At 37.8% G+C, this 8,493-nt stretch overlaps 2 protein-coding genes across 6 annotated transcripts in view; one reads left to right on the forward strand and one right to left on the reverse strand.

The window, feature by feature from the left end:
* The window catches only part of LOC118737037 (putative GTP-binding protein 6), a 16,874-nt gene extending 14,524 nt beyond the window's left edge, over positions 1–2,350 (forward strand). For 2 of the 3 annotated variants that reach the window (XM_036467294.1, XM_036467278.1), the window contains 4 exons: positions 19–196; positions 648–1,247; positions 1,304–1,583; positions 1,655–2,350. In XM_036467294.1, coding sequence (XP_036323187.1) covers positions 19–196; positions 648–1,247; positions 1,304–1,583; positions 1,655–2,107 — 1,511 coding nt within the window. In that variant the 3' untranslated portion in view covers positions 2,108–2,350. The remainder of the gene's footprint in view (positions 1–18; positions 197–647; positions 1,248–1,303; positions 1,584–1,654) is intronic. The other variant, XM_036467286.1, reaches the window with a different exon arrangement.
* Positions 2,351–3,395: 1,045 nt separating this feature from the next.
* The window catches only part of LOC118737118 (dihydroxyacetone phosphate acyltransferase), a 16,914-nt gene continuing 11,816 nt past the window's right edge, over positions 3,396–8,493 (reverse strand). For all 3 annotated transcript variants that reach the window (XM_036467430.1, XM_036467422.1, XM_036467438.1), the window contains 5 exons: positions 7,351–7,921; positions 6,738–7,285; positions 6,073–6,657; positions 5,065–5,229; positions 3,396–4,996 (listed from right to left, as the gene is read on the reverse strand). In XM_036467430.1, the coding sequence (XP_036323323.1) occupies positions 4,643–4,996; positions 5,065–5,229; positions 6,073–6,657; positions 6,738–7,285; positions 7,351–7,906 (2,208 nt within the window). In that variant the 5' untranslated portion in view covers positions 7,907–7,921 and the 3' untranslated portion in view covers positions 3,396–4,642. The remainder of the gene's footprint in view (positions 4,997–5,064; positions 5,230–6,072; positions 6,658–6,737; positions 7,286–7,350; positions 7,922–8,493) is intronic.

The following is an 8,493-nucleotide window of genomic DNA, read 5'->3' on the forward strand; positions in this document are numbered from 1 at the left end:
GAGAATGCTGCATATTAGGCAATTTTAAGAGCCATCACATGTTAGCGCGGTGGAAATATATGCAGCACAAAGGTGTAAAAGGTATACGCAACAAAAAAAGTACTTTTGAGACTCTTTCAAAAGAGGAAAGCGAATCGGACATAAATATGTCCAAATGCGAAGATATTAATAACGAACCACTCAACTTGGACGATCGGTAAATTAATCATCTAAACGTAAAGTATATACATATGCATGTATGTTAATACATTTTGAATGGTAGTGAATATTTTATCATTTTATATCATTTCGCACTACATACAATTCGATTTGACGATTTAAAAAAATATTAGTTTCCCAAAGCTCTTAGCTTACCCTCTGCAATTTTCACAAAAATGAGATTCTGATACAAAAATCCACCTAAGACTTTACTGTCATCGGTGATATTAATGCTGACCTTGTACAACGCTTGACAGAAGAATTTACTATTAAATTGCAAAGTCATAATTAACACCAGTAATGACAGCTAAGTCCCAGATGGGTTCTAACATTACAGAGTAGTTTTTGTGAAAATTGCATATAGAGGGTATTGAATATAAGTCTCGTTATGGAAATGCTCCTTTAATTTGTGAAATCAACTTAATTACGTCTCTAAAATTCATATTTAGCGCTTATGAAGAATTAGCCAACAGTGCCATGCACATTTCACCTGGCTCCCTAACTCAAAACGTATTCATTATACAGCCTTATGTAAAATGGGGAAGTGAACGAAACACCCTCACCACGCCTGAGGATCAGTTGGAAGAGGCAAAGGCACTTGTGGACTCCCTGCCAAACTGGCGTGTGGCTCATGCTATCAAAGTACCTCTAGAAACACTACATCGTAAAGCGCTTTTTGGGAGTGGTAAAATTGAAGAGCTTAAAAAACAGTTGCAAGAACATAACACAAAAAAAGCACTATCTTGCCTCTTTATTAGTAAAAGCACACTAAGTTTTGGCCAGAAACGATTTCTAGAAGAAATATTCAAATTGCCGGTGTTGGATCGTTATTCGGTTGTCATTCAAATATTACGTCTACATGCAACCAGTGCGGAAGCCCGTCTCCAAGTAGCCATGGCTGAAATACCGTATATTTGGACGCAAGCCAAGGACGCGAACCCGTCGCTAGCGCGGAAACAAGGCTACTCATTTACAGACACGCAACGTGAGATACTAAGGACAAGGGAGCGCAGGCTAAAACAGGAACTGGAACGGATAAGGGGTCATAGGTATTTTATTGAAAAATTTTTGATTTGATTTGAATTAAATAAGCTTTTTTCTGTAGGAAGTTACTCCGCAACAAACGTAAACAAAAGAATTATCCAGTGATTGCAGTGGTTGGGTACACTAACGCTGGCAAAACGTCATTGATTAAAGCCTTAACACACGAGCAAAGCCTGCAACCGCGTAATCAGCTATTCGCTACGCTTGATGTTACAGCGCATGCGGGCATATTGCCATGCAATCTTGAGGTTATTTACATGGACACGGTGGGTTTCATGTCTGATCTACCCACTGGCTTAATGGAGTGTTTTGTGGCAACTCTTGAGGATGCTATGCTGGCAGTAAGTTCCTTTATAGCTATTTTTAAATTATTTACAGCTAAAAATATCGGCATGATTTTCTTCTTTAATAGGATATCATTTTACACGTACAAGATCTCTCGCACAAATGTAAACAAGCACAACAACAACACGTCATTGCAACATTGGCATCACTTCAAAATTCTATAGCGTCAAACGACCAAATGCCACCCATTATAAACGTTGGAAATAAAATCGACTTGGTATCGCCGGCGCAGGTCCAGCCATCAGAAGACACGCATTTAGTGTCAGCGACAAAGGCCACAGGTCTAAAAGAATTGTTATTGGAAATTGAACATAAAGTACTTACAGTGACGGGACGTCGTAAAATGACAATGCGTGTGCGTAATGGTGGTGCCGAGGTGGCATGGTTGTACAAGAATGCTGCGGTAACTGATGTACGCGCCGATGAAGGCAGTGCTGAGCATTTATTAATGACAGTGGTTATTAGTGAACTGACAATGCAGCGATTTATCCGGACATTTCTATCATCCAACCATGAATAGCATAATAGCAGGTAATACATAAAATATAGTTATTGTGATTAACAAATAGAAATATATTTATTTGTAATTTCGACAAATGAATTTTATGTAAAAGATATTTTCAGGTTTACAGATCATATATTATAATATTATGTATGTACATAAGTATATATAGTACATATGTATATGTACGTATGTATTGATGTACTTTTTATAAAGTTTGTGCTGTAAAAACGAAAAAAAAATAATGGCTAAAATTATAGTGTATTTGCTAAGTGTTTTAAATACAATGGTAGCCAAGGCTAAATACAATGTGATTTCTCCTACTAAAAAGATAAGGAATACATATTCATTTGTCCATTTCTCCTTGTACGCGTTGAAGTTAATTATACAATTTTAAAATCTCTCATAACAACAATTTTAAGTTAACTGAAAATATAACAAGCATAGTATAAATATTTTACGATTAGTGTTCGTAGAAGTGGACATATTAAAAATAACGAAGACAATACTCTTTGATATTCCAAGTGCTGCTACAAACTACTCAATTCACCTTTGACTCAACAACTTTTCACTGGGACCCGACGACGCAACAACCCAAATTAAACTTCGTGCAAGGTAATAAAAGCTGGAAAATTACCTTTCATATCCTCCTATTTTGAAATGGGGTTACTTGAAAGTGCTGAAACAAGAGACGATTAAGCAATGAGAAATCTCATCGCTTTTCCGTTTTTAGAGACGGTCATAGAGACGGTCTCCACATCGCTCTTGTAGCCTTAACACCAGCACAAGCGGGGGATCCACTTGGTTAACTAGTTTTTGCAAAATATACATCATTACATTTTTTTAAGCTGTGACAAAACCAGATCTATTTTACTCGATACAAAAAATACTAAGTATATATGTACTTGGTAGAGGTACTCGAGTACTATACAGTTTGGGGACGAATAACTGTTACCCAGGTTTGATGAAAAATTAAAGGGTCGTTTCCACAAATTTTACTTCAATTTTATTTTCTAGTTTTTAAATTTTAACCTTTGTTTGTTAAACACTTTAAGAGAAAAGAGCAAGCGGCACGCAAGTCTTCATCAGTTAATTTATTCCATATCTTCTGTAACCATAGGCTAATTTCCTCCATTTTGAGTCTTTTATACTCCACTTTTTATCCAACATAAGGCCTCATACTCAGAAATCGAATAGACTCGGAACTGATGACTAGGGCGGCCATTCATTCGACCAGTCTTTTTTTTTTTTTTGTCTTTTTGTATACAAAGCCCAAAAAAATAAACCTGAAAAAGACTTGCATGCATGCATGTACTTATCTCCCAAAGTTTTCACTGCACTAGTTAATAAAGTTTAAATCTGTGAAAATTAACAATAAAATACTGTTTTCGTAAATTCTATAAAGGACTCTGGGTAACAGTTATTCGTCGCCACGCTGTATACACTCCGTTGCATAATTATAAAGCCAGTACAAAAGTCTTAGCAACAGCCGTCAGAATCAAGATAGGTAAAAACTGTCTTCTGTGACTTTTGCATGGTAAGAGCTCTCTTAAAATAGAGTGATACATTTTTTAATAATCATAACCTAATTTAAAAGACATATTAAAGTCCTCTCATGATATGAAAGTCCTCTTTCATTTGATACCAAACTTGTTTAATTTGGATAAGCGGCTTGTTTATTATCCGGAAAGGACTTTTATTTCGGAATAATATTCGCAACAACCCTGGTATGTACATACATATGTATGTATGTAAATACTCTATTATTAAGGCCGATGGAATGTAAGATGTAAAGGATTAATGATAAGCATATAAACATATACATATTTTGTTGGCGAATAAATGCATTCAGTTTTTTGTGTTTAACGATTATTCGGAAACAGAGTTGTGCAAATTTCTTGTTTGAGCGTTTTTATGGCCGACTGGACTTTTTGAAATGTCAAAGCGTTTCTATCCATTAGTGTACGAATTAATATGTATGTATTTTACGATTTTTCTTCAGCTCTGAAAATTCTAAACTTTTGTTGACGCTATCCATTTGCTTACTTCTTTTCAGTTACTTAAGGAATGCCAAATAACAATTTTCTGCTAAGTTAACGTATTTAATAAACTCGTTTTGACAAAATGTTGTAGTTCAAAAAAATATCCCAACTATGCCTCTAAAATGCATGTAGCGCGGATGACTTCCTCAATTAGAATTAATTCAATGCCACAGATTTGGGACCCAGCCTTCCTATGGATTCCGTGTCTCCTTAAATTATTATATTTCTTTGGTCCATCGTTGCTTATACATACGTTGTATATCAAGCTTTTACTGGCTGAATATTTTCTGCGCCCAATTATGACCAATTTACTTTCAAGGACATTTATTTAGGCATATAGGGATACTAACTTCTACTTTGTGCTCAAGAAAATATTCTAATTGAACTAAACGAATAAGTCGATTATTAAGCGTAGTATTGGCAAAATGAAAACTAACATAAAAAACACAAAAGCTACATGACAATTCTTGGCCTGTGCCACCAGCGTACTTCTGCTACGTTGTTTTAATAGTTATAACTTAGAAGGCACGGAGTTTATTTGTGCGCTCGTTGCTCTATAGTATTGTTGAAATGGCAATAACTGACAGTAGCACAATAGTTCTGCTTCCAATGATCTTAACGGTTTACCAGAAGAATGCTGCAGCATGCCATTTTCCTTATTCTTCAACAGATACCCGGCTTGTTGAAATGAGTACAATGCGATATTTAAATTATCCAGGGCCAGACAATAAGGATGTACATTCCTGGCATGCTGTTGTTGTAGAAGTTTCTCTATACGCTGCTGCATGTGTATAAGTATATCCTTTGTGCTAAATTCATTGGAAATTTCACTGATGGAAGGTGATGCCGAACTAGGGATGGGAAACTATTGAAAATGTAGATACAAAAATGTTTTTATTTGTTTGCAAAATTTTAATATTTGGTTCCAGTTACCTCATTAACGGTTACTGCTAGTTGGTAGTATACGCATAGAAAAGGCGCTAACGAGGACAGTATAACGTTAGTAGTTTCGTTTTCGTTAAAGGAGATTTGACCGTTATTGGATTCTATTGTCAGCATGCCATGTTTCGATAGTAAGCTGAGATTTCGCTCGAATTCCTGTGAGAGTAATAAAAAATTAAACATTATTAAAGGAAAAAAAAACAATAGTGCGCCTGGGCCACACTAAGGAAGTGAAACTTTTCTACAATCATTTCTTTATAATTTCTAATTGCAGACGGTATAATTTTGATGTAATGACTATGCTACTTAATTGGGAATATTTTATTGGTTTAAAATTATTGCGCCATCGACTCGCCAGCGTCAGCCAGCGAGTGGCGAAACGAACCAAATCACTGAGATACAACTAAACACACCATCGTTCGTCGCAGCTAGCTAACTTTGTTGTTGCTTTCGTCGCATACAACATTTTTCTTTAAGCGAGCGGAACTCAACCTTAGCGAGCAGAGAAGTGGCGAATCGAAAGCGTCTTATATATATAACAGTAATTGAGAGTTAACATTATTTTTATTGTATGATGTCATACGTATCTCGCCGCCGCTGGAGATTCACCACGGAAATTCATATAACGATGAATGTAATTTTCCTTTTCCATAAATTTTTTATTTGGACTAGCGTGGTGAATCTCCACTGGTTATGGCAAGCAGCACACTTGTATTTCATTCATGACACTGCCTTTAAACTCGATCTCAAACTGAATACTTAGTCCTTATCTTAGCTGCGTAGCTTTTCTATATCCAAATTCAACGATTATATAAAATACCATAAAGAGAGATAGAGAGAGAGGGGGAATAAATAGAGGAGACGCACATTCGTTACATCCCAAGTGTCACACTTTTTCGTGACAATTTTGAAAGAAATTTCACTCCAAAAATAAATACATATGTAAATGATTCCATATGTTGGCCGTGAGCCGTTTTATAAACTCTCGCAATCACTCACCTCCATGTCCCTGTTGGATTCAATTATAAATTCATGCTTGAAAATATCATCAAGTGTAGCGACACGTTCCGACAAGCTTGCTACAACCGTAGAATAGCTGCTTGTAAGCGCTTGGCTTGCCTTGTCTGTGTGACTTTGCTGCTCTTTCCGCAATTGAAGTGCAGCAAGTATAAGATATGACGGGCGCGCAAGCCAAAACATGCAGGGATTTATATACAGCTGTAATGTTAGAGCCGGCACAGCAACAGCCATGATCTGCGGCAGTATGGCATGTGCCTTCAGTCTTTTGGTATCGATCTCCTGTGCCAGCTGCGCTGCGGCGACCTGCGTAAATTGCAGTCGTTCATTGTGAAAATGTACAATATTCGAATGTATTTCAACGGTTTCGACTATTTCCTCTTGGAGACGATTCAAGTCGGTGGCAACATGAGCTCCCAACTCCTCGAACAAATACTTCAGCTCGCTAATACCGCACGCCAACTTATCAATGTTAACGGAATGTTCTGCGTATAATTGACTAGCATAGTAGAGACTTAGCAGGTTAAACGTACTAATAACGATGCGCCGTTGCTGTTGATAAATTACCTGTCAAGTTGCAAAAATAAAAATTGATATTGACATGAAGCTGGAAGGTAGATGGTTGTTCAAACAGTAAGCACACAAACCTCGTTAGCCAGCTTCTTTATCAAATCTAACTCGCGCTTGTCTAACTTTTGCAAATGCGCACCCACGGCAGCACGTTGCATACGATCTGCTCCCGTATGTCCAAAGAATTCACGCACAGAAATCGGTGCGCCGAAATCCAAGTACATTTTGCCAAAACGTTCATCGATAATCTTCAGCGCCTTGAAGAAGCCCTTAGTTGTCTCTTTTGGCTTTGGCACACCCAAAAGTTCGTAGACGAACAATTGTTCCTCGAGTACGCGTTCATAGGATATACTGACTGGCACAATGGTAACATCTGGCACCTCCCCGGTGAAGTAGGGAAGCAATGCCATTGAGAGCAATCCAATCTTCGGCACAAGTGCCTTGAAGTTGCGACTGCGCGTTCCTTCTATAAAAAACTCAACACCGATGTGATAAACGGCGATCAATGAATACATATATTCGCGAAAGATGTCCCAGTAAAGTTCGTCATTTGAGAAGGAGCGACGCATAAAGAATGCACCGGTTTTACGCAGCATTGTGCCCATGCCAAACATGGCATGAAAGTCTAAATATGCATTAGAAATATAAAAAATTTCGATGTTTATGCCATTAAAAATGCAGCTTACTCACCCATTCCGGCCGCTATTCCAGGTATTTCAATGTCGTAATAGAAGCAAATGTATGACATTAGCACAAAATCCATATAGCTACGATGGCTGGGCAAGTAGCATACAGGATTACGACCCAACTGTTCACGAACTGTTCGAATACTTTTAGAATTCACGTAAATTCCCGAGAGGATGCGTTTTGAAATCGCCGTTATGGCCATACCGCACCAGCGTATAATCGGCAAGTTACGCTCCAGGCCGATTTCATCGATGATCTCCTTCACTTGCTTTTCGATCTGCTTCGCTGGACAATTATTCGCTTGCGCGTAATGCTCGATAATTTTTCGCACTTTTTCGCTGCGAAAAACATGTCGTTTTAATGTTTGTGGATTCAAGTACCGCTCAAACTCATTGGCCACTTGAGGTTTGTACTCCTTGGTCATTACCGGTTCTTTGCCGCTGGCGATGATATTTTCAAAATCCTCCATATAACTGGTAGCACCAGTTGATGGAAAAGTGGATGGCACCAACCCAGGCGTTACTGGGTGTGCAAATGATGGGGATGACCCCGTCTTCATTTTGACTTATTTTGGCTGAAAAAAAAAAACATTTATTGAATAAGAACCGAATAAATATTGGGCTTGGTTAACAATTCGAAAATGATTGGAATGATTTGCATATTCGTTGCATTTGTAAATTTACAACAGTAAAAGGAGCACGGTTGCCACGGCAGCAAGCATAAAATTTGCAAATGCAATTCCACTTGCAAACCCAAGACCATTTCCACAACATCCTGAACAGCCCTCACTTCCCCTCTTGTTCCTATGGTTTTAATTTTTTTCGAACCCATCTGGAGTGTATTTCCAATATACCGAGCCCCAACCGCTAAAAAGATGTAAGCAACATTTTTTTTTTTAATTTTCTGTTTGATGCAGCATTTAGATACATTTCTGCATCAAAAATAAAATTTTGTCGCTTACGCCTTTTTGGCGGTTAGGGCTCGATACTATGACCGTTGGAAAACTAAGGTTGGTTATGAGTTCGTTCTCAGTTTGGTATGCGAAGCCCACTTTCGAACGTTCGCAAACTGTTTAAAGGGCAGTTAAATACCCACATACTTAGTCTGTTCCAATAGCAGTCCGGTTTACAGGATTTAGTCAGAACT

This window comes from Rhagoletis pomonella, unplaced genomic scaffold, assembly GCF_013731165.1.
Source record: "Rhagoletis pomonella isolate Grant_MI unplaced genomic scaffold, Rhpom_1.0 Rhpom_scaffold_00001, whole genome shotgun sequence".
NCBI lineage: Eukaryota > Metazoa > Arthropoda > Insecta > Diptera > Tephritidae > Rhagoletis > Rhagoletis pomonella.